The sequence below is a fragment of the Aplidium turbinatum genome, chromosome 17 (assembly GCF_918807975.1).
Source record: "Aplidium turbinatum chromosome 17, kaAplTurb1.1, whole genome shotgun sequence".
In the NCBI taxonomy this organism is placed as follows: domain Eukaryota; kingdom Metazoa; phylum Chordata; class Ascidiacea; order Aplousobranchia; family Polyclinidae; genus Aplidium; species Aplidium turbinatum.
The window spans coordinates 15,746,678-15,772,312 of NC_137488.1; the positions used below are offsets into that span (position 1 = coordinate 15,746,678).

Here is a 25,635-nt window from a genome sequence, read left to right on the forward strand (position 1 = left end):
ATTAGAGTGTTTTCTTATGATGGCAATTAGAGTAAATGGTGCATATTATATTAGTGCAGACTAAAACAGGCAGCTTATGGTTCTGTAGCCCAAGGTTACTTTATACATTTTAATCCACTGTACTTTATTCGTGTTTGAGAAGAGGCAGTTGGCACCGAGCAACCGAACAAAGACAACTTTTAAACGCCGAGTACGACGAAGTAACTTGTAGGTAAATCACGCAACCGGTAAGCTATATCGAAACAGACACAACTCCCTGCCTGGATAACCTTTTCACACCTTATTCCATAAACTAGCAGAATCTCATTTGTTCTCCCAGATTACCAAACTATCTGAGCTAGAAGCTAATTCGCAAAAACTGTGCGCAATTTACGACTGATTCTACGTCTCATGCAACCAGGAGCACCAGCAAGCTGTTTATTTCGAGTTAATTCTGCCACATAAAGCGCTGCATTCCATACGAGTTGAATGCTTCAGCCAACGAGATACAGCATTTTATTTATGGCCAATCCCAGCCAGCAAACCACTCGGACTGATTTGCTGGCCGAGGTACAGCAACGTGTCGTTGCACTGAATTAAATGACGTTGAAGCGATGTAACGTAACGTATCTGATGTTGGAATAGAAAATTTGTGTCAATAGGAGCGTAACCCACAGGTGGAAGGGGGTACAAACTTGTACCCTCTGATTATAATCAGTGTCAACGTGAGGCGTTTATATACTTTCTTTACCTGCATGTCTCCGCAAGCAAAAATTAAATTGGGTTTACATAAAGAATACAACTAGTGGTCCCATTATAACAATGCCCCTTACAAAAAACCTTGGTCATACCACTGTTACAAACAGACGAGTCGGAAGGTTACAAGTGCAATTAAGTCTAAGCAAAGCTACAATACTGCTCTGCCGCGGCTTGGAAAGTATTATAGCGACGATAAAACAACTCTTGTGCATAAATAACTTATGTACAAGGCTTTCAGATACCAATTAAAGAAATATAATCGTAAAGTTATGTATAAACATCAACTGGATCGGCAAAAACGCAATAGTATACCAGACGGCCAAATTTGTTATTTTTACATTGATACAACGTCCGCAGATGAGAATTAATGAAAAAGTGACGAATTTTGCTGTCTGGGATCGCAATTTGGCTGGCCAGCAAGCAAGTTGCCTTCACAACATAGCTACAACGTTACCAAATGTTGAAACGATGTAAAATGAACAACTCTAGCTCACTGGGTGAGGCAAAGAACTCTGTCCTCACATTGGCCAACAATGAAACTTTATAAAAACATTAAAATACGAATACGGAAGCTCATATATAGCGCGGAGAATATGTACGCAGCAAGCCGGTGAGAACCAAGAGGCGCAACGGTTTCATTTTCTATCTGGAAAGCTTTAAAGAAGTCACAATGATAAAAAATGACGTCGTCTGTGTAGAACATGATTCGATTTCTTCTTGTCACAATGAATACTGTTGATATACATCTGATGTGTACAGTGCAAAGTAAAGTAAACCACATTAGCCCTGTGGATATGATCGACTGACCGCTTGGAAAGATTATAAAAAAAAACGAACAATCCAACTACTACAACTATGAAGAATCTTGCTGTCTGGGGAAACGTAATATTTAAGCAAGAAATTAATGCGTTGCTACAATGCACGAAAACGTTGCATCCACGTAAAACAACATAGCAAATTGGGAACAATTTGCATTTCAATTTTGATGATGAATATCAGTGATATCAAAGTCACGAAACGTTCAATTGGCAAGCCGCTAATTCGAATTAAAATGCGCTTCAAACGAAAGTCAAACCTAGTCGAAAATCATTTCACGTGATAGTGTCTTGGTTTTCGGTTCAGTTGGCACTCGGAAGACCAAACAATTTAGAAAAACATTGGTGGCAATATGGCTTCTCATTCTGTTCCTTGAAGGTTCCTTTGTTCAGCTGCTTCAAGCAAAAAGCGCAGACGAAATGCTCAGGGTGGAATTTCTTACCCATCGCCGTAATGCAGCGACCTGACAAACACAGGATTACTTGCTAAGAGCTTGTCAAATGTTTGATATTTTTAGTTCGACTCGTTAAAAAGATGTCTATGTTTAGTTGCGGAAATTTCGGTTTATTTAACATTGAATGCAACAATACACCGCAAAATATGGGCATATCGCCGTTCAATGCAAGTAAGTCGACTTTACCTCAACGGAATAGCAATTGCAACAATAGACATGGATACCATCATCACGTGATTGCATGAGATTTTCTGGTAGAATCAAGATCTAGAACATTGACTTGATTCTACGTCGCCAGTCAGCAAAAAGCTCTTTTTTACATTATGTAACGCCTATACTGTAGAGTGTAGATGCTGAATCGACGTAAACGTGGACTGATTTGTTGACTGGAAAACGTGCATATAACAGACCATATAAGAAAGGGAAAAATTAACGGTGTATAATTGTCAACTTAGAATGGTTGAGACAAGAGTTGTGTTGAGCTGTTACAATCATAGTTACCAGTGATAGGCTTCTGACATCCAGAACAGAGAGAACCTCGCAGTAAGTGATAGTGCGTCTCGCAGTAGGGTTGGCCGTCCAACTCGAAGAAACTTCCATTAGTGAAAGGAGCTAGACATTCCTGAAATAAGGAACCAATGCACATTCAAGGGTGATAACGTTTGTGGAATACTACATTCCCTCGCTGTATAAACTCCTTAAATTTGTGTCTTTGAAGCACAACTCATAACTTTTGTAATCGTGCAACTTGGGTGTAAGGTGTTACTGTAAAAGGTCGAAAAGTTTTATTAAAAAAACAAAACAAGGTTTTATTTTCAAGTGACTTTGAATAGAATGATACGAGGAACATTCTCAGTGCTTGTAGCTCAGTGCTTGTAAACACGCACATTATCTGCGGCACTATGCGAAGTTCTAAACACAGCGATTGTAAACTGATGTTTGCAACACCTAAATGACAGAACTGTAGGAATATCTACAACGGATATCACATGAAGTGCTATGTTTCAAACAAAATCATTAAATGAAGGAGGGTTGCCAAAACAACAATATTGCGCTACATTAATTGGCTATAAACATACCATGTGACTACGAAAATGCAAGAAAATGGGATCGTCTGATATTTGAGCAGTCCTTTTGACAAAACGTTAGTTAGTGTATAGACAGGTGCAGACGGAAAAATTTGTCATTTTGACATTGATTCAGCGTCTTCAGACACAATGACGGATTTTCCTGTGTGGGGAGTTCTCCTCAAGACGGCAGCCTTTCCTTTGCAAATCGAGCGAGCGACATCCACTTTAGGGTGAAGCCATTGAGCACGTACTCCGTTTTTTTCGATGTTACCTGAAGTCAATTAACACCAAAAACCACACTACACCACTTACCCTGCACACGAAGCATTCGGGATGCCATTGAGCGTTCAATGCGGAGATGTAGTTGGCCAGAATTGGTTTCAGACAGCCGGCGCACTTAGGGGCGAACATGTTGTAGAAGTCGGCCCGGCAATAAGGTTTTCCCTCGTGTTCGTGGAAGCCCTCGTCCCCGAAGAAATTGCTGCACATGGCGCAGAAGAAGTGCTCGGGATGCCAAGTGTTGTTCAATGCTGTCACACATTGCTGCAATGAAAATATTAACAATCATTCTGTGTCCATTGGGGCAACACATACAGTACAACGTAATCCCAGATGAAATACAGCCATGAACTCAACGGATAGCAACCCAGATAGCAAAAATCATTCCTTTTTACATTGGTTTAACGTCTGAAGACGTTGAATCAATGTAAAAATAATAGATTTTGCTTCTGGAAAAAGACTATTAATATGCAGCATGAAATTAAATGCTTTGCCAAGACACAGTCAAGTGCTCTCGATGAGAGTCAAACCAACAGCCTTCAGATCGTCGATCAAACGACTTCACCAGTCCACCATATCAAAGATAACAAACAAATTACAGTCTAAGTTCAACAAATTCTTCGAAGGCAATGGACTGTGCATAAAATTTTTTAACGGCTCTTTAGATAGCTGATATCTTTTTCATTGCGGGTTTCAAATTTGTTTGATCTTACCCCTAGAACAGGCTGGCTGCAATAAGCACAAGTTGGCGAGAAAAGTTTGTGGTAATCAGTTTCACAATATGGTTTTCCTTCACGTTCGAAGAAAGTCTTTGTGCCTATCTCTTCGTCGCAGACCGCGCACACAAAATGCTCGGGATGCCACACCTTTCCCAACGCAGTGGTGACCTTCGTATACAAAGCGTTGAAGGTGAAAGCAATTTCAAATGAATTTTGTTTTTACTTGAATGATTGCATCGAACAAAAGAAATCTTACATTTCTAAATTACATGAAACGTGTTTGAAACCAGGCATTGTTCTTGTAAATGTCACATTAGATTAATTACATGACAAAAAAGCTCACCATCCAACTCCAAGCTGCTTCACAGCAAACGTAATGCATTTAATGCAGGTTTACTGCAGCATCATTGCAACGACAGAAAGCGCACTTAACCGTCCGTATACAATTAAGTGACCACTAAAATCACTTTCGAAACATGCAATCACCTCTCCCATGACTGGTTTCCCACAGGCGCCACATGTTCCTTTCGACGCTGCTCGTATTCCTTGTTTTCCCAGGTCAATATTCATGTCATTTAGCATCGCATCGAGCTCATTTGCTGAAACAACACCAGCATGGACAATGCCTCGAGAGCATAAAGTATACACGGGCACAGCTTTGTCTTGCAATTCACCGCTAACGTATACATAATGACAATAGAATTCTCAATTTCATCTGTGTATATTATGATGATAAAGAAGAATTTTTTTCGACACGAGAAGAGGTTGGTACATCGGGCTCGGTACAACACACGCACAGTGATTTGGTGTAAGGCACCGTATGTCCTATTACACTTTTACGACATGCCATACGGTTGGAGACATACCAAAGGTATGGGAGAATGCCAATCCAGGGAAAAGGCTCAAAGTGAGTAATTACATCATGGGGAGTTTATAAAAAAAGACAATACCGTTGGTGTGATTTTGTAACGACAAGGGCGCGATGTGTGGAACGCTTAAATCGAAGATTAGAAGTTATAGTGTTTGATTCCCGGTCTGGGATCTTTCTTGAGTAAAACATCCTACAATCATTGCTAACTAGGTTAACTCGACACCTCTTATGAAACTTTCTTGAGATTTATGGAAGAACTACTTGAAGTAGGACTTTAAGACTCACGTAATTACGCAACATGGGAAGATGTGAAAAAGACAGACATGTGCAACTTGATGGCATTATAGAAAGTGATACCTTCACATTTTCTTCACCATCATTCATTAAACTTTCCCAACAATAAAAGATTTTGCGTAACTGCAAAAAAATGCTACTACGGCATAATAGAAGCAGGACACCAATAACAATCTTTCATCACTAAACGATGCAAATCAACACTTCAGCTATAGTTCCTAGCTTGTGAGAAAAGTGCAAAAGGTCTCAAGTTACGCAGCGTTTTAACTCAACTTTAAATGTTACAGGTCGTGCAAGGAGCTTGCAAGGTAAACCCTGACGCAAAACGTGTTAGGTGCGTTGTGAGATTTTCGTAGGGCAGGTAAATGTCTCGTGACGGTTTCAATGAGTTCGATAGACATTTGTATCACATCAGCGGATTGCTTATTGTTCTACCTGTGAACTTTAGTGAAATATCAATATTCAATATGTTGACAATTGCTACGTACAACTTATAAAACGCCTCGGTAACACCTCGTTCATGTTTTTGAGACAAAATAAGATTCAGCACGTTGACCAGTGACATCAGCGGCTATAATTTGCATGAGGGTTACCTTCATAAACCACCTTGTGATGTCAAACAGATTAATTGCTATAACGAAACCGAATCATTCGGTCTATAGTTAGCGCTCTCAGTTCCAATTATTGCCAAATTGTATACAATCAAACTAGCGGATATAACGACTTCTCTGAAGCTTAATGAGACTCACGATTGGATGGGGTGGTGGTGGTAGCTGCGAGGGGTGTGGGGTTAGAAATAATCGATTTTGAGGCTGTGATGTCAGTTGGGGAAGTCGGTTTTGATCTTGACTTATCCGGCTTGGCGTAAGGAGGGTCACTTTTATCACTGGACACACTGCTCACTGAGTCCTGCAGAAAATAACCGCATTTAGAGTCTTGATCCAAATAGCAAAACCGTAATGGAGTACCAACACTTGCTGATGATGACCTTTTCACCACGTTTTTAAATTTTTATGATATTTGTGGAAAGCAAGAACAACAATCCACCATCCGGCAACCTAATAAAATAAAAAATCGGAAAAATTTAAAGAGATGTAATCAACGTATATATTTTTTTTAAATAGATCCACTCTATTCATTGCATGCAGAATGCAGATGCATTCCTATTGTGGAAAGACAATCACAAAATTGAAAGTTGATCAATACTATTTTAAATGATCTGCGACAGTGTGAATAGTTCAACTTTTGTCAATCACACTTCAAATGATATTTAAAGAAAATTCAAATTAGGCTTTGCTGCTTGCTACCACACAGCAAAATAATTGCGCAGTTTGTTCTAGCATCAAGCTGATTGATACAACGGATGTTAACAAAAATGCTTCTTACCCGTTGGTCAACTTGAAAGCCCACCAAAGAAGCCATCAGGTCATCTAGTTGCTGAGCGGCTGAGGTTGCAGACACCGGAGAGCAACGGTCTGGATTCGATTTGATCTGCACGTGACCCTGATCTCCACTGTTGAAGGCGTTGTGGTTAGTGTGATAACTGACGTTCATGAACGCACAATTCTAACAAAATCTGTTTATTTTCAACTGACGCCATGTCATGTAGCCTACCGTCAAACTAGCCAATACCAAGGTGAAGCAACGCCAAATCAAATCACTCAGATACGCTTTCACATTGGTTTCGACAGTGTGCTTACTCTCATTTAGTCAGAGACTCTCCAGTTCCAGTTGACACTCAATGAAACACCTGTTTCCTTGCTAAAACACTGTAGCGTATTTAGTAAAATTCGACACTAAACTGGACAATACCTCTAAAGACAATTTAGTCCAATACTCACTTTTGCTTCTTTTTGCTTTCATCCTCCAATTCTTCTAGTATGTCGTCTATGCTCTCACACTTGCTCGGTGGAGCTATTTCCGGCATAACTGATTCAGGCATAGCTGGATCAGGGTCAGGGTCGGTTGACGGAAATTGGGCAAGAGAATCTTCTGTAAAAACAGAAGTTCAAATAAAATTGCGACAGAAAGCACAATATTGCTGAGCTCCTGGTAATGTTCTCCACTAAGTTGTATTCGCACACGTGCTGGATACTACTGACATGAAAGAAACGGAAAGATCCAAACAGAACATGGAAAGAACTGTTGAAGAATGAGGCAGACAAGGTCGGACTTAAGAAAGAAGATGCGATAGACATAATGTGATGGAGAATAGAAGTGAAGACAAACGCAGGGTTCCCACACATTTTTTATAAACAAATTCCCTACTTTTTCAATACTAAATTCTAAAAATTCCCTACTTTTTCAATACTAAATTAAAAAAATTCCCAACCTGATTTTGATCTAAATTGCGCGTTAACAGTGCTTAATCAATGAAAATTTCTGTGCTGTATTATTTCCAAACACGATCATGCACAGGTTTAAAATTGTATATCCGGACTCTATTACATTCGAATCAGTATGAAAAATAATAATACTGTACCGTACAGTAGAAGATTCCTGTTTGAAGAAAAAACTCTTTTTTTTCAAAAGACCCAAACTGAAATCAGTTTGAATAAACTGTCACATTTATACTAAAATTGCAATTCAAAGCCTCATTCCATAGGACATGGCAACCTGCCATAAGCCAAATCAAAACAATTAAAAATCACACTACTGACGAAATGAAGTAAGTGAAAAGAACACTGAACACTGTCTTTGTGATTCTGAACACTGAATCACAGAGACATCATTGTACAATAAATAGGATTTATGAATGATATTGTCTTTGTTGTTGTGTCATTAGGGGTGTTCAATTTCGATTATTTGAATATTCGAAATTCAATTTATTTTCGATTTCCGACTTTCGATTTCGAATATCACAACTATTCACTACACTGCAAAATGTGATTTTATTGAAAGAAACGACATGAAAATTCGCTAAAAAACGCGAAAAAAAGCCATGAAAATCTGCGAAAAAAGAACACAAAATAACGTCTACAGCTCCAAGCCCATGTTGGTGTTTATGAACACAAGCTGATCGACATGGTCACCCGTCAGTCGGGATCTCAGCTTCGTGACGGTCAGGCCAGCTTTTGAAAACGATCGCTCCACTGGAGCCGAGGTCGCTGGGATCCCAAACACTTCAAGTTCATCTTCACAGCAAGCGATTCACTGCCGCGACATTTCACTGCAGAGTGCAGAGGTTTCAACTCGAAAGCGACATCGAGTATGTTTTCAAGCGCATAAAGCTAAACGCACGCTCCGACTACGTAGCAAATTATGTTGTTTTTGGGTGCATTCAACATCTGATGACATTGAATCGACACAAAATGGTAGATTTTTGCTATGTCCCAGGCAGAAAAATCAGTCATTTCTACATTGATTCAACATCTGCAGACATTAAATCAATGTAAAAATGACAGATTTTGTTATCTGGTGTTGCAGCATCGCAACTCGTTCATCGTGATTATTTATCGCGAAGCTGATGCGTTTTGCATTCAAAAAGTGTTTTCCTGCTGCCGATCGCTAGTTCATCTATTGTTTTATGTATCAGCACAGCATAAAAAGTTGCCCCCACACAGAAATATGCCCCACGCAGGCCGTAGCCAGCCGGGGGCCAGGGGGGCCTCGCCCCCCCCTGAAAAAAATTTCGCTCCACTCTGGGCAAAATCTCAACATTCTCGAGCAACAGCTACAATTATAATGATTTTGCCCATTTAAATTTTTTCGCCCCCCCCAAAAAAAAGTTGCCCCCCCTTGCTCTGCGGTCTGGCTACGGACCCGCCCCCACGGCTTAGGCGCGTATGAATTCGGTAAAAAATGGATAAAAATGCGACAAAGCTCAGTCTACACTTTCTGCTATTGCACAACCTAGCTATCTTCATTCTTGAGAGAAATTTGTGAAATTTGGCATTAAAAATGCCAACCTGGCATCCCTGGTGCAGGACCCGCGAGAGCGTGTGATAGTCACATGATCGACGATGCGTATGCGTCGAAGTCTTTTTTTCGCTTGCAAAATGCGACAAGACAGACTTCGCGCCACTCGCGTTACTTTCAACCGCGTTCAGCCGAAAGGGCGGCTATAATTTCGAATATGTCCGATACGAAAAACGAATTTCGAATATCACCTTAATCGAAATCGAAATTGAACACCCCTATGTGTCATAATAGTAGGTTTTAGTAATGAAAGGCCACCGTGATTGAGGACTGAGGTATTGTGGTCTTGGTCGCAGATATTGCCTGCATTAACGATGTCTCTTACCGCTATTATCACGTAGCCAACCTGACATCATTGTTTTATGCGGCCGCTAATCGACTTCAACGATCATGGAATGTTATGTAATAAGAACGATTATACACGCAAAAATAAAAAAAATCGATTGCTCAAATCAGCTCTTTTGTCTCGTGAGCTTTGCGTATTGCTCAACAAGTGTATAAAGTTTAGAATTAACAAGAAATCATTAAATTTGAAACTGAAGTTTGAATCACGGCAAATAAACGTATTCAAAACTTTTACTTCAGCCGACGCTGTTTCACACTCAGTGTCTGGTCGGCAATAATTTTGCCGCAGCAAAAATGCGTTAACTTTGAAGGCTGCCGAGCTGGAAACAGCTTGACGCGTGTATAAGTCGAACCTGGTGAAAACCACTTGCAAAAGTCTCGAACTGCACTCGAGTATATACGGAAATAAGTAAAATTTTGAATGTTAGGCTACAGAACAAAAATCGCCCGAGGCTAAATTTTCATGTCAAGTTAAATATTTCTGCTTCTGGAGTGCCCCACAATTAAATAAGTCACGCCATGGTTACGCTACACCACTGTCTGTACAGTATAACTCCTGTTGCAAGTAGGCTAACCACAGTCAACCTAAACTGCTTGGTGGATGAACAACGGAGAATGACCGGTATTTAAAGCGCAGATGAACAAGAAAAAAACAGTTCCCGAACTTTATTGAAAAGCTGCATGTTGCTCCACAACATTGTTCTTTGTAATACCGCTTTGAAGGAGGATTACGAGTATAAACAAAAGAATAACTTTTAAACTTCATTTTGAATTGAAAAGACATGACGTAATGTCTTCCATCCTTAGTTATCATATATTTTTTCATTACGTAGTCATAATGTCTTGTAGGAATAAATTGAAAATCAGTATGATCACTCAAATTGAAAGCAAGGGGACTACGAATCCTCACTAAACCAATCAATCAATGGTCTTGTTGCACCTAAGATGACAACCTTATATTTTACTGATCTCCGGAGCTGATGTAAACCTTAAAAGTCATGTCGACTTATTCTTGATGCCCCCGTTATCAAAAATTGTTCTTTGTAATACCGCTTTGAAGGTGGATTACGACTATGAACAAAAGAATAAATTTTAAACTTCAATTTGTATAGAAAATACACGACGTAATGTCTTCCAACCTTATCACTAAATATGAGAGCAACGGGACCACGAATCCTTACTGAACCAATCAGTAAAAGGTTTTGTTGTGCCTACTGATCTATGGAGCTTACATAAACCTGAAAAAATATGGACTTATTCTTGATATGGAATTTGACTACAGTACATATATATTACATATCGATTAATGGATATTTTGTTTCACTGAACTTCAAAGTCAAAACGTATTTGTTTACTAGAACCAAACCACTTGTGACGATCGAATTTGTTAATTCCTTATTCGATAAAATGTTTAGATGATGTCACGTCATTACGCCGATTTGAGATATTTCAATCATGACATTGTATGGATGAAAAACTTTTACAAGTTTTATACTCTGCTGAGAGTAAAAAACAAACACAAATGATAAAGATTGGAGAAATTGAGTCTCCTTCACGACTTAAGAATCGAACAACGCAAAACCGCTGAAACAAAACGTTTTGTTTGAGTGAAAGAATCATTGCAAGCAACCAATGCCAAAATGCGTGCGGAAGAAGTCATGGGAGTGTGAGATATCAAAAATTTAACAGGTTGTTATTTTTCTACATCAATCTGACGTTAGTTACTACTTTAAAAAATCTATATCTTTGCTTCTGTAGAAAATCCGCAGCAAGCGCCTTTTTTACATGTTTAGTATCAGCCAAATTTTGCCGATACCGATACTCAAACAATGGCCGATATCACCGATACCAATATATCGGATTTTTTATCTATAATTTAGTCATCAAGGTTTTCCATACTTTTTCAATACCACGAGGGAGGTTTCACAAAATTCCCGACCTTTTCCCGGTCTGGAAAACGGGTTTTCAAATTCCCTACTTTTTCCCTACTTTCCCGACTGCGTGGGAACCCTGCAAACGCTGCATGGAAAGAAATCGGTCACCTCCACTAGTCGCGGCATAACCGAATTTCAATGATGATAATGATCAAAAGGTATAAAATACGTCAAAACATGTTAGCACAGATTGCGTCAAGAATAGTATGGGTATTGGGCAGTGGAAACCTCTCGAAGCTAGCCTTTGTACTCTTATTTGTTGCAAACTAATAGCTGACACAACAAACAAATATTTTAAATTTAAAGTGATATGCTGCAGGCTTCTGACACTAAGAACAGAGAAAGACTCGCTGTAAGTGATAGTGCGTCTCGCAATAGGGCTTGGCCATTTGTTACAAATAGTAGTTGACACATGTGGCTATTTTAAAGCCATACGGTACATGTCGTTTGAATGTCACGAAAATAACAACAAAACCAAGTGTATTATACACTTGCAACGAATGCTTGCAACTATTGCATACACAGTTACACACGATACGCAAATTTCACCAAACACAATGAAAAACACTGTTAAAAATGCTGAACATGGCAACAACCTTTATTCCAAACAGTAAAATCCGTCATTTTTATATTGGTTCAACGTCTACAGACGTTGAACCAATATAAAAATGACGGATTTTTTGTTGTCTGAGATAGAAGAATTAGTTCTACTAAGTTGTCAGCACTAGTCTGAAAAGTCACTGGTATAGCGAATATAGGCGTTCTGATAACGAGAACTGTATAGCATCTAACCACCCAGGCTGCAACTGTAATACTTCATATCATACAGCGTATATCACCAGATGACGGTGAAAATCGTTTCCACATTAGAAAATAACCCGTTGCAACAAATGGCAGGAGACACCATATGGTCATAATTAGCAAGCCAATTACCATATACAATAACACATGGCTGAAACAACTGTGTTACAGCTACTCTTTTTATGGTCAACCACCGTTATAAATTCACACCGTCCAATTTCTTCTATCATCAAGTAATCATTTTTTCAACTCAAAAGTTACATGTATATGTGTCAGTCAAAAACATGTGTCATTAAGAAAATTCAGGTAATCAACCGACAGGTTGTAAAGGTTACTTTAGTGATTGAATCTGATTGAATTAGCTCTGCTTAGCATTACGCTTGGCATTGCGCACTCTTTTGTAGTATTAATAGTAATACCATTCATAGTGCTACTACTATGTTCCACATTGTCGATTCAACATGGATGATGTAGTACAACACAACTGGTTTATTACGGTATCGGTACTCAACTTGTGGAAACTAATAGACTAATAGTCCTATAAAATTATATGCAGTAGATACCACGAATGCTTACCTTTGGTTGGTGGTTCGTCGGTGCTGTAAAGGTCTTCCAGCAACGAATCGAGTTCGCTCAAATTGCCTTGCAAAGCTGACATACTTGCAGCTGTGGTGTTGCTCTAAGCAAACAGCAGGTTAAAAGAAGTCGATTTGCAAACACAAAGAAAGCAAGTTACAAATTCTATTTTATTTCACTGCGAAAATATTTCTCGGTTACATTGATACAACATCTGGAGATGTGGATGAATACACAGGCAAGTGTGCAAAAAGAAGGGTACCTCACGACAGTAAAATAAGTCCAGGAGATCCGTTAAAGCAAAACCTATGTCGAAGTAGATTTTTTTTACAAGCAAAACCAAGCATCTTGCGCTGACAAAGCAAAAAAGTTATCCCCTCACAAAAACAAGCCTTTACACTTCAGATGTTCTCGCTCGAATTTCATTATTTCACATTTACTGACATACAATGCACTCTTGTCTACTACCCTAGCTCTACAAATCGGACAATACTGTCTACCAGGCAGCAAATGCACAACTAGATACGCTCTTCAGTTGTTTGTAAAGATTAAACTGCCATTGCTTCATCGTATCCGACAAGATACCGTGAAAAGGCTCAACAAAACAGCAACACCACTTATCAGTCTCGTCTACGAAGCATTCAACTTAAAATTCTTCTTTGTCAATGCATAAACTAAAGGATTCGGTTGACTACCTCTTTCTAACCTGGCAACCTTTGTGATGTGTGCAGTATTGTATTGACTACTTCCTCTAGATTTTGTTACCGATTAATCACTCCAGTCTAGTAGCTCACAAAAGGAAGTTGAATCCTATTGTGCAGCTTGGTAAAACTATTGATAGCATTTGCAATATATATATATATATATCTATGCAGTTTCATTAATAGCAGCCAGTAAGGCTTAATGTGGAAGGCACCATGTCAGAGAAAATTACCTAATGTCTTTGAAAGAAATTAAATTTCGATAAATGCAGCTGCAAACTATAACAATATTAAGAAAGAATATGACTGAGATATTCTATAAATAGATTGAAAACTAATAATCAGAAAAAGTACATGCAAGCAGACAATACAGTCCACATAGAAAGGCAGATAAATACAAAGAAAACTCTTAGCTTCTAGTCAAAAGGGATATACCAACAAAAAGATGAAAAATGCAAGCACAAAAAAGCAAGGTATGTTATGTTTACTGAGTAATTAAGTATGCTTCCACTATTCAAATGATGCCATTCCGGTTTGAGTTACTTATTTAGATTATGATCAGTCTCGTAGTGAAAGTGCATTGCACCCAGCCTTAGGCTAATTATATATTCTTCTGTCAACACGTAAACTTGACTATTAGTAGGATGTGAAGAAGTAAAATTAAGTGACTAAATCAACTAGCTATGCTGACTGCTGAGAGTATATTTCGGTGCTGTTCAATTAATTATTTTCCAAGATTAAACGCACATTAAAGTCGCAGTGTCGTTAAAATAACTACAGTGCTTTCCCTCTAACCCACACAACCTCTTACAAAGTCAAGCCAGAAAAATTGCAGAATAGCAGATTTCTGTTGTAGCCTATGTAAAAAACATCATCCATAACTGCTCTTTAAAAAAAATGTAAACTTTTTTCGTCAAATCACATCAAACTTCTTTGATAAACTCTGGACTACACTAATGCTATCTCAAAAAAGCAATCTACCAAGGAACAAGTCCTCATTGGTAGATAAAACCTGCTATCTCGGTTACACTAACTACCCCTCATTACTGCTTGTCTAGACTAATAGAACAATGTCGGGATTGTCTTAGCTTTACACTCTAGGCTGCGTCATAAAAGCCCAGATATTTCCATACAGGCAAGCTTTCTTAATTCTTCTTGTGAAAAATGAATAAACACTAGGTATTACACTAGACTAGTCAGTCTTGCTGCATGTAACTTCGAGCAAAGAACCTCCTATAGCACGTACACAATGCCACAATCCTCACTAAGATTAAGTCACTTTATAATCATTGGTGAAAAGGTCTGTTCAGTATCTGCAATATCCTGTGCTACATACAAAGTGTGAACAATCGTTCACTCACCAGTTAAAGAACGTTTTGCTGGCAGAGTGTACTTAACGTGACACATAATAGTCTAGTTTGTAAGATACAAAAAAAAACATATTCTTACTGTGTTTCCATTCATTTCAGGTTCAATGTCAAAGATCACTTCATCGTCGTGTCGGGCTCCGGTGGTTGGCTTCGGCCCACATGTTATTGGAGGAGGAATTGTAGCCTCCAGATCTTGAAGAAGAGCATCTAGAAAACAAGAGTGGAATAGACTTTTTCAGGAAGCCAAAACTACATTATGGAAAACAATGTAGAGTAAGTACACACGATATTATAGAAATCAATGCAACATTTCTGGTTAAAACAGGTTTACTTTGAAGTCTTGCAACTGGGTTAACTCTATTTATTGTGCAACACAGTAAAGTTCCTAACATGCGGACTATTCACTATTCAGTCACAACAAACCAAATCGATGCTTTTTTTAAATTCAAAACCACATACAAGTTTATTAAAGAACATTCGGGAACATGGAATGACGAACAAGACGAAAAAGTGTAGCTTCATTTTTAGACAAAAATGCATGCAGATAAGGATTTAATTAACATCGATGGAATAGTATGTGCGACTTCTTATTGTTGCAAACTTATGGCCTAACCAGTGAGCTGCCTTTTACTTAATAATTCTAAACTTAATACTTTGTTGAGTTATGCCAAAGTTTAAATAACGCAGTTAGAAAGAAAACAAAATTACAATTTTCTTTTTCAGCTTTATTCCTCGTCTTAACATATCGAAAAATTAAAAGCTTTTGTGATTTATGTTGATAGGACACCTTTCTAAAACGAAAAATATATATGCACCCTGATTGACACTGTCCAACAAAAAAGAAAGATATTGAAAACCATGGAAGCTGACAAACATAATCTTCCACAAGTCCAGTCGTCGACACGGAAAGCATGAATCGTAAGTGTGTTGGATAGCTTAAGTACAAAACTGAGCAATTTTATTTTTCATCTGCAACCTTCAAATTGTGTACTGCAAACATCATAAAAAGCAGGCCTTGCCACAACCTTTTTCTTATCCGTATTATTTTCTAATCTAAACTATTTGTACACCATTTACTATGCTTGACCCTCACGTAGTTGACACACCCTTAATCCTAATATTGATCGACAGCAACAGTAAAAGAACACTATCTACAACAAAGAACAAAACTAAAGATATATATTACCAGTTGGCTTTAAGCACATATTTACATTTCTTCGCTTCCAGTCCAGTTCAACGTAACAGACAACTCAGAAATGACTTAAATTTCCGAGCAAATTACTAATTTTACAATGAGTATGGCAAAACTACTTCAACCCTAATAACCATCGCTAGGTCATGGAACGTATTACTCGTACAGGCTACAAAAACTTTTCAACCTGCCACATACGTGATATCAATCATCAAAAACTATAACAGAGTCACTGCATTGTTCTCCATAAGAGTCAACTGAGCCGACATGGTACATTGGTACAAGTGACTGCTCATAGCTGCTTCTTTAGAATATAGTATTGTCAAAATTTAAGTTTTGAGTGTAAAAAAAAATAATGAGTCAAGATAAAACTAGGACATGGCCACAAATCCATTTTTATTTGTCACTATAAATGGCTGAGGAACACAGTTGAAAATGAAATGCGGTAAACCTTGCACAGTTCCGCTAACCCTCGTGTGCACACCAACTAGGTTCTGAGCAAACAGAACAAGTAGGTGAAAAATCTGCTGTAAAAAAGATAAACGACATTACGTTATGATTGTGAGAAAACGTTGCGAATTCTGGTTATCATTGTAACAAATTGGAGTATCCACTCTGACAGCGGTAAAGCCGTGAAATATTGGCTGTGAAAAATATACTGGTGCCAATGCAAACTACCAAAGATTGTTTCTGATTAACGGTTAAATTAATAGCTAAGCTCAGTGACAGTACATTAAGACATGCGGATGGAGTATTATATAAATTGATTACCAGATAATAAACGAGTAAATATCACAAACAAATAGAATCCAGCATAACAAAAATCGAGTATATATTCATTCCCCATTACTGTTGTGATGTAGTATGTCTATTTTTGATAGTATCGATTGGGCTTTCACAGTGATTTTGCGTTTATTTAGCATTCAGTAATGTGAGACGGGTTCAGCGGGAACCAGAAACGCAGAGTGTCATTCAATTGAACTACGTACTTCCTGCTCTAAGCAGCAGTCTCGTATCTGAAATCTAAATAAGGTATTCCAACCGGAACCGCTTGAAAACCACCATGCCAGCAGATTCTTGCATAGAAAAGTCGATCAAAAGTGTTGTAAATCACATTTGTCCAAAGTATAGCATTTTATGAACAAAAATTAGCCATTTTCTTGCTTTCAAATCAGCCATTTTTTACATTGATTTAACGTATAAAAACATTGAATCAATGTGAATGAGAACTAATTTTGGTGAAGTCCTGAGAAACGCAAAATCAGCCTCCAGCTAAAAATCGAGTTACAAGAACAATGAAAATGTTCAAGTACATTATTACTGTCAGGAACATTTATCGCTTTCTCAACCTACGTCAAACCAATGTTAGCGAGTGACTATGTATTAATCTATGTCGGATATACATCAGGCGACAATGAAACGATGTACAAAATGGCAATTTTTGCTAGCTACTTTATAAATCAACAAAGCACGTAACAGAGCAACGTCGTGGGTGGAAATATTCGAGCAAAAGTACATAAAATCGCAAAAGTGGAGGTTGAAATCGTTTTGTATCTCCACCAAACACGTCCATTGTACAGAATGTACACACTACAGCCACTGAGTGTTACAATCTCCTATGTAAACTGTATTCCGCAATTTTACAAACGTTCAGCACGTAACAAGAAGGAGAATAGACAACAAAACCAATGCGAGTTTACAGCACATGGTGAGCAAGCTGGCTAATCCACAGTAAAAATTTAGCATAGTACGCAAAATAGGTTAAGCTACCTAACAATATTTTCGAATTTTGATACAAAACGAAAGCCGTATTGACAACACGGTGATGTAGGGCATTGTAGGCCATACTCTACAGTGCTGCAGTAAGACTTTCCTTGTCAAGAATTTACAACTTTTATCGCACCAAAATATGACTGCTTTCGCCGTTTCAGCAGATCGATCACCTTAGATTTCTTAAAACCTCAAAAAATGAGTGCAAAATTTAATCTTAACTAACAAACTACCAGCAACTTTCTTGCTACAAGGTATGCATACAAGCTAAAGGCTTACACAAACCGACCTTTCTGACAGGCTTAACGAAATCCATACCTCTTTCGCAAACAGATTAGCTAAAGCCGCACTGCTGGTGATATGTCAAGTGCGCGTTTGCCAACCGTGACCAACAATTCTTACTATCTTCTTGTCCAAAGTACTTTTACACCATAGACAGCGAAATATGCAAGCGCAGAAAAAGAACCCAACGTTCTTTTTATGAGGTTAAAGTGTTCGCGGTCATAACACATGCCTGTTGAACAATCTTAACATTTCGCAACTTCTAAACGCATTTCTTGATTCAGAAGGGCTTGTCTTGTTCATTTACTTGTCAGCGGTCTCTACTTGGTTGCTGCAGTGACGCCATTTGGTTACGTCCCAAGTACAAGCTGAGCTGCTGTCGTGCTGTCCACGCATTTCACACGAAATTGAGATCAAGACAATTTGCAAAAGTCGTGACTTTACTGAAGCTATGACGTTTCTTAAAGTGGGATTTTGTTAAACTTTAACTACGCAAAATCGCACCAACTTTTTTAAGTGAAATATCAAGCATTTTTCAAATATACTGATATACTTTTCGGTTACTGTTCAAAAACAACGTTTGGGTATTGCCCTAAAACAGCTAAATGACCATTAATTATACGTTCGTTCGGCGAATTAATCTGTTTGAAATTCAGCCATGGTTGGTAAGCTTAAACGAAAACATTTCCTATTTTAGCCAATTGTGCTTGGTTACCTTTTAAGGAGCAGACCATGACTCGCCATACCGAGCGAGCGTTCATGCGTTAAGTGATGGAAATAGGTAATGATTTCAAAAACAAAGCATAAATTTCAAACTATTTTCGCTTCATTAAAGTCAATTTATGGTTTGCACACACTCGCAAAGAAAATTAGACCGTAAAACAAAAAGGATACTAAATGCGGTTTCACAAATTACACAACAGCTCAAGTAATCTGGGCTCTCCTAAGCTAACAACTATAAATTAAGGCGTTTTAAACGTGCGAATGTTCTTTACTAAAGGTGACAATTACTACGTTGCGCAATTTAGCTTTGATCTAACTAACACAATTGTTGTAAGCTGTACAATTGTACATATATGCCAATACGACGTTTGACGGTTTTATTCTGACTGTTCAAGAATTTACTTTTTTCAAGCAACCCACCAAAACCTGCTTTTTTACATCGTTTACTACTATAAATGCCAATTTTAGACAATGTCCTGACAACGATGAGTAAACGGCATCTATGGCTGCCTGAATAAGATCTACATTCATACTAGTTTCCCAGCATCACACAAAGACTTGACACTTAAATTCTATCACTTAACTTCACAACCTATTCCTTTTAATGACAAATTCTTGAATGCAATCACTTTCTTTCAAAAATTCGTTTTGAAACTTCGCACAGAAAGACAGATGCATTAAAGCAGAAGCATGACCATATTAATCGTGACAAGCAAAGTATTCGTTCACCTGGCAAAACCAGATCTCGATACATTGTTTAAATGTGTGCAGATCTTTACTCAACGTCAAAAGAAATCTGATTTTCGCCGTATAAAAAACGTGCAATCCAGGAAACACAGTGCCAAACCGACAGTAAAACGCAAGAATCAATACAATAAACAAGTTTTTGAATACAATGCATCACTGTGAAACATCTTCTAAGAATCTTCAACATAGTTGAAATTGAAAGTCATTTTTAAAGTGTTTCCCAAATTACAAAACTTAAAACCAAAATTTATATAGTTTAATAGACAACTCAAAATATTTCCAAATTGCAAAACAAAAATATAAATAACACAAAATGTTCTCACATTGCATGCAACATTTTACTAGCAATTTGCAAAACACATGAACATTTTATTCTTGTTCATATAAACCAGGTCCAGGGGTCTCACTAAAATTGCTCTGAGGGCAAATTAACACTGTACTTGTAAATTAACTCGAGGGTGGCAATACACAATAAGAAGTATAAACAAATTCACACAGGGAAAACGCAATCAAATCCGTACCGGTAAGAACAAAGAGATAAAAAACACTGTGAGCACACTAAAAAAGCAAACAAACAAGAAACACAAAAAGAGCGCATAGCCATAGGCCATGACTTGGACATGCACAGGAAACATCTTGTAATCGACTTTCAAAAAGCGCGGAAAAAATTAAATCCTTGAAGAATAGACTGCCGCACATTGCAATATGGCAAAAAAGTGAATGAAAATGTTATAGTGATGTAACAATAGGCGATGAGTTTTTCGTAGCAACAAAATGGCACGACAGCAGCGTTTAAAAGTGGTGTGAGGTTTGATGTTTTTTTGTGATTTATTTTCATACTGTTTGAACAATTTTAGGTGAATGTTACCTTTCTACATCAATAAAAAAAACATGTGTCACTTGAACAGTCACTGTATATAATTGTTAATATTGAATAAAGTTCAATAACTTATCACGGGCCTCACCAAAACATTGTCACGGGCCACGTGTTTGAGACCATTGCTATAAACCAATATCATATACTTTTAAATAAACCGTTATGAAGATCAATAGATTAATCAACATCTTCATATCGATACATGCTTTTACCAGTTGAGACGACTTTTCGTTCAGCGTCATCCTGAATAATCCGCCATTAACCAACAACAATCGTCTCAACCATGGTATTCAACGTTTTTATAGCATTAGTCCACGACCTACTAGAACACGGCCAAATATGTTGCTATTTGAGGAAATTTCTAAGAGTCTGAATTGTTGCAATCATAGCTATGATAAACCTGTCATCTTCCCATTACCAGAAGTAAGTAAAATAAGTAATATTTGCACCTAGAAATATGTTTGGCTTGTTTAACTGGAGATTAGGTATGTATGTTGAGCACAGTTTACACAATAAGAATGTAATATGTAAGACTTTTCAACTGCACCCTGGAGGTAATATCGTTTGGTGCAATTGCATGTTCCATTTAAAATATCAAGGATTTTTTGTGAATTCAATGTTGTAAGCTGTTCATTTGATGTGTCAATTTAAATTTTAATTCGTTTGTTTTTTGCCAAGTTTAGTTTTGCAAGTAAAATATGGCTTTTGGTGAAACATCCTGCTTTACAAAAAAACCTAACGACTGTATGATGAGATTACCTCCAGGACGCAGTTGGAAAGTCTCACATATTTTACATTATTATTGCATAAATTGTGCTTAACATACATATCTAATCTCTGGTAAAACAAGCCAAAAATATGTCTAGATGCAAATGTTGCTTGCTTTACATACTTCTGTAAGTGGAAAAATGACAGGTTTATCATGGCTATGATTGTAACAATTCAGACTCTTAGAAATTTTCCCAAATAGCAACATATTTGGCCGTGTTTTAGTAGGCCGTGATTAGTCAAATAACAAATGCACTGTTGGTAAATGAAATATGAATTTCAGCTTTTTTTTATTGCAACCTGTTTTAGCAAAGAGTTGGCATCACACAAAAACATGTAATATCAAGCCACAACGGTAGTTAATAGAGGTATATACACTATCAAAAGAAAGATATTCGCCTACTGTATCTTCATTTACCGCAGCAGCCAAATGAACTTTACATTTTTGTATTTCAACTTTAAAAATGGTTTTTGCAAACCAATATTGGTCTGAAAACCTTCAAATCATACTCTTTCAACAATAAATCCCAGATTAAAACAAACGCTATACTCAACCAAGGGTTGTCAATTGTGGGTAAACTTCATTGTCTTCTATTGAGAAGTCTAAATTAAGCTAGAGAGTAATTTAAGAAACAAGTCAACAACCTATATATGATACATGCCAAATACCTAAAATCTGACTTAAGAAGCTGGTGTTGATAAAACTTAAAACATACATTTAAACAAGCAGAATAAACTAAAGGACAAAAGATGAGAATCTCTTTCTCTAAGCTGTTCACCTTTAAAAAAAAGTTGTGGAACTAGATTTCACTTAGACTCTTCTGCACTAACAAAAATACAGATTTCTTAAAATTGAAGTCAGTAAGCACAGAAGTAGAAACCTTTACTGTCGCACCTGGCTCCACCTGTTTCAATACACAATGTATTTGCAATAGCTACACAAAGTTAATTACAATAACCTAGATGTTTTATCTTTTTATATACCATATTCGTAAAGCAGTGGCGTATCCTGGTTGGTTGAGCAAGGGAAGCAGTAAAACTCGTGGGGGAATAGAGCGTGCCGAAGGCACGTGTTTTCTAGGGGGGTCCGGGGGCATGCTCCCCCGGAAAATTTTTGCAAAATTACACTCAAATAATGAATTATACTGCTTTCTGGAAACACTTTTAGGGTAATTTTTGTAAGAAATTTATTAGCAGATAAACAGCTATTAACTTATTAAAGGTAGCTCTTACACACGAACGGGTAAAGGGCAAAAAATGGGACTATAATTAGAGAACACCAAAAACTCAGCTACAAAGTCAAGTCTAGCTTAGACCTCACATATCCTGTCTTATTCCAAAGTCTATCCAGCCAGGATAGCAGTGTAAAGCCAGCATTTGGCTCAAACTTTTGCTTACAAGGCCGATATTATAACCATAACAGTGCCCTAGATTTTCCCATTACATAGCTCACTGGCACAACATCCAACAGAGCAGAGTTGCCAGACTATGAAAAAGTCTTAAAGCCAAAATAATACAAAGAAAAGGCCAAAACAAGGAAAATATTAGACAAAAAAGGCCAAATGGATATATTTACTTGTTTCTATCAAAAATACAAAAATAATAAAATTTACATATATATTTTATAAATTGTAGTGGATTTTAATAAATTGTAGCAAAAATAATTCTGAAAGTAGCCCAAAAAATAGCAAGTTAGCCTATAAAAGTAGCGGATGAGTTTTGATCCGCCACATCATGAGTATTAAACAAGTATAGAACATGTATTGAACAATGTTGAATATGGTTTCATCTGGTAAGGTTACAATATTATAGAAATATTGATTATTATGCATTTTGAAAAGTTATTTAAAAAAAAAACTTATTCGCGGAATTTGGCTAATCTGGCAACTCCGCGACTGGAAGCAATTTTTAAATCGCTTCCAGCGATTAGTTAAAAGAAACGAAAGTTGCGAAAACTTTGCGCTGCTTTTTTCCTTTCTTTCAAACTTGTTTCTTCTTATTGCAAAAACGAGAGCAACGGATGCAATACGAATCTTCGCTTCCGTTGGTTTCCAACTTTTTTAAAATTAAAACCGAGTTAAAATCATACGGGGGGCATGAGTTAAAAACCGTTCTAAATCGCATTTAGGTAAAGAAATTACGAAATCGTTTTACTGAAAAATATCAGCTTCTCTTTTTTCAATTTTGACAGGGGAAGCAGTGCTTCCCTTGCTTCCATTGAGGATACGCCCCTGTCGTAAAGGTTATCATAAACAACTTACATTATCAACGGACTACATCTTGGCTTACTATCTGTGTTTAGCTAGGCTTATTGTCTATACATTTTATATATACGCTTAAATAAGTTTGCTTGTCCAACTTTTAATGTACAGTAGAACTTGGATAACTCGTCACCCCAGGGGGAACAGAAAAAGTGATATCATAACTTACGCAAACTGACGACCAATGCAAACAGCTAAATTTTGCCATTGTTTTGCGTCGCACTGATTTTATGGTGCTCCGCGACCTCATTAAATGCGATAGTGGTAAAGTGAAACGAAGGGGAAAGCGAGAAAAGAATTTAATTACGGTACACAATAAAGTATAGTACAGTAATAACGCTCTTAACAGCTTAACTGAAGAACACAGATATTTTTGACTGCGTTTTGCTTGCAAGTGTCTTGTCAACCAAAAGTCATGCAGTTTTGATAGTGAGCTTGCGAATTCACCACTGTCTTCTTGGCATAATATATAGTGTTGGAGCTTTCCAACCATCTGCAAACTTTCTTTTGTAGATGGAGGTGGCACAGGCTCTTTTTCCTCTTGACCATCATTGTCGAAACAGTATTGTCGCAAATGAACCACGCACGTGCTGACTGCTGAACAGCGCTTCTCTTATCGGCAACAGAGCACGTGCGCACACACCCGCAATCGACCAGAACAACATACTCCACGCATGTGCGCTGGCCCGATAGATTGTGTGCGTGCACACGTCTTAGCGTAGTAATTTCTTCCTGAAAAGGTCTGTAAATGTCACGTCAGCATTTGGGTGGATGACAACTTAGACGAATTTTACGTCCCACTCCCAGGAGAAGAAAAACAGTGACCACATAATCGAATCGAATTGACGAATTATGCGATGACCACTTAACCGAACTTGATTGTGTACAAAAGATAGGCTTTCTGCCGGGACCTGGCAATCATTGACGACTTGGGCAAACTGACGAGTTTTGCGAAGACGAGTTATCCAAGTTCTACTGTACTTTACAGACTTTTAACTTTTAGCAAGAACAACAAGAATGAGGTGGATAAAGTCGGACTGAAGGAAGTAGATGCAGTGGGAAGAACACAGTGGAGAATATCAGTGAAGGCAATCACTGCATGGAAAGAATCAGCCACTCATACTAGCGGGAACAAAACCAAATTTGGATGATGATTTCATGTTGTTGCATTATATTAAACATTCCTGTGATCATTACCTGTTTATAAATACAATATACAAAACAATAGCAATGCCTATCTCTTATGTGCCTTAAAAATCGGTTTAGAAATTTTTGTCGAAGTGTTAGTGTTGAAGAATTTGGCATTGTTTTATAACTACTTTCACAACATCTATTAAAAATAAATTTTCTGTAAAATGCAGCATGACAACTATCAGATACAAAGCATTCATCATCAACATTCAAGCTAAAAGAGGAGTGACTAAAATGTTGTAAAATTACCATTCAGTTCTACAATGGGATTCATACAGGCTGACCTGAGGAAGTGTTGTGTAGCCATAAGTGTAGCCTTTCTCAGTAACTATTTCCATAGAACATCTATGTGTAATAATTATCATACCAAAGATGGTACTGCTATTTTGCATTCATCAAATGCTGGCATTTGCACAACAATCTAACCTCTTAGTGTTATTTATTAAATAAGAATAGATTTCGCTATAGTAATAGCATCTTCAGCTACACATGTAAAAAAGAAAATTTGAAAAATACGTAAAATGAACAAATAAAGCAAACTCCGATGTTATCAACATTTGTACTGATCTAGTTTGCTGTTGCAAAAGTAAATCGAAGTTCATTCCTTTTCTGTCATTTGAAGGTAAAACTATTCGGCATATGATGCATCTTGGCAAAAACACCATCAAAGTTTGCAATTTTATTAATTTTACGCATTCTTTAAAATTCTTACTCCAGGTAAGACCAAAGATACCAAAGATAATACCTTACAAACATTAACCCATCATTGAATTCAGCTATGCACAGTTGCACACTACCGATACAAAGTTAAATAGAATTTACAAATATAATAAAATAATTACCAAGATCTTCCATTGTGGTAATGACTTGCTTCCTTCTTTTTGCTTCTTATTTAAAATAAATACAGTGCTGTATCACATGAAATAATATTCTTTAAC

General features: G+C 37.4%; 1 protein-coding gene and 1 long non-coding RNA gene across 3 annotated transcripts; one reads left to right on the forward strand and one right to left on the reverse strand.

Moving 5' to 3' along the window:
* Window positions 1-403: 403 nt before the first annotated feature.
* Window positions 404-25,635, reverse strand: LOC145786486 (leupaxin-like). Of its 2 annotated transcripts, none has more exons than XM_082598152.1 (11): window positions 25,540-25,635; window positions 14,966-15,093; window positions 12,816-12,918; window positions 7,083-7,233; window positions 6,628-6,754; window positions 5,991-6,150; window positions 4,563-4,675; window positions 4,071-4,244; window positions 3,391-3,621; window positions 2,510-2,630; window positions 404-2,017 (listed from the first exon to the last, which is right to left on the reverse strand). In XM_082598152.1, the coding sequence occupies exons 1-11, from the start codon at window positions 25,550-25,552 to the stop codon at window positions 1,857-1,859; spliced, it is 1,482 nt and encodes a 493-aa protein (XP_082454278.1). In that variant the 5' UTR covers window positions 25,553-25,635; the 3' UTR covers window positions 404-1,856. The 2 variants fall into 2 exon arrangements, with proteins under 2 accessions (XP_082454278.1, XP_082454277.1); XM_082598151.1 differs by lacking the exon at window positions 25,540-25,635 and adding an exon at window positions 16,073-16,194.
* LOC145786487 (uncharacterized) lies at window positions 13,875-15,787 on the forward strand. Its single transcript, XR_014291298.1, has 3 exons — window positions 13,875-13,989; window positions 14,986-15,159; window positions 15,669-15,787. It is a non-coding gene; the product is annotated as an uncharacterized LOC145786487 (long non-coding RNA).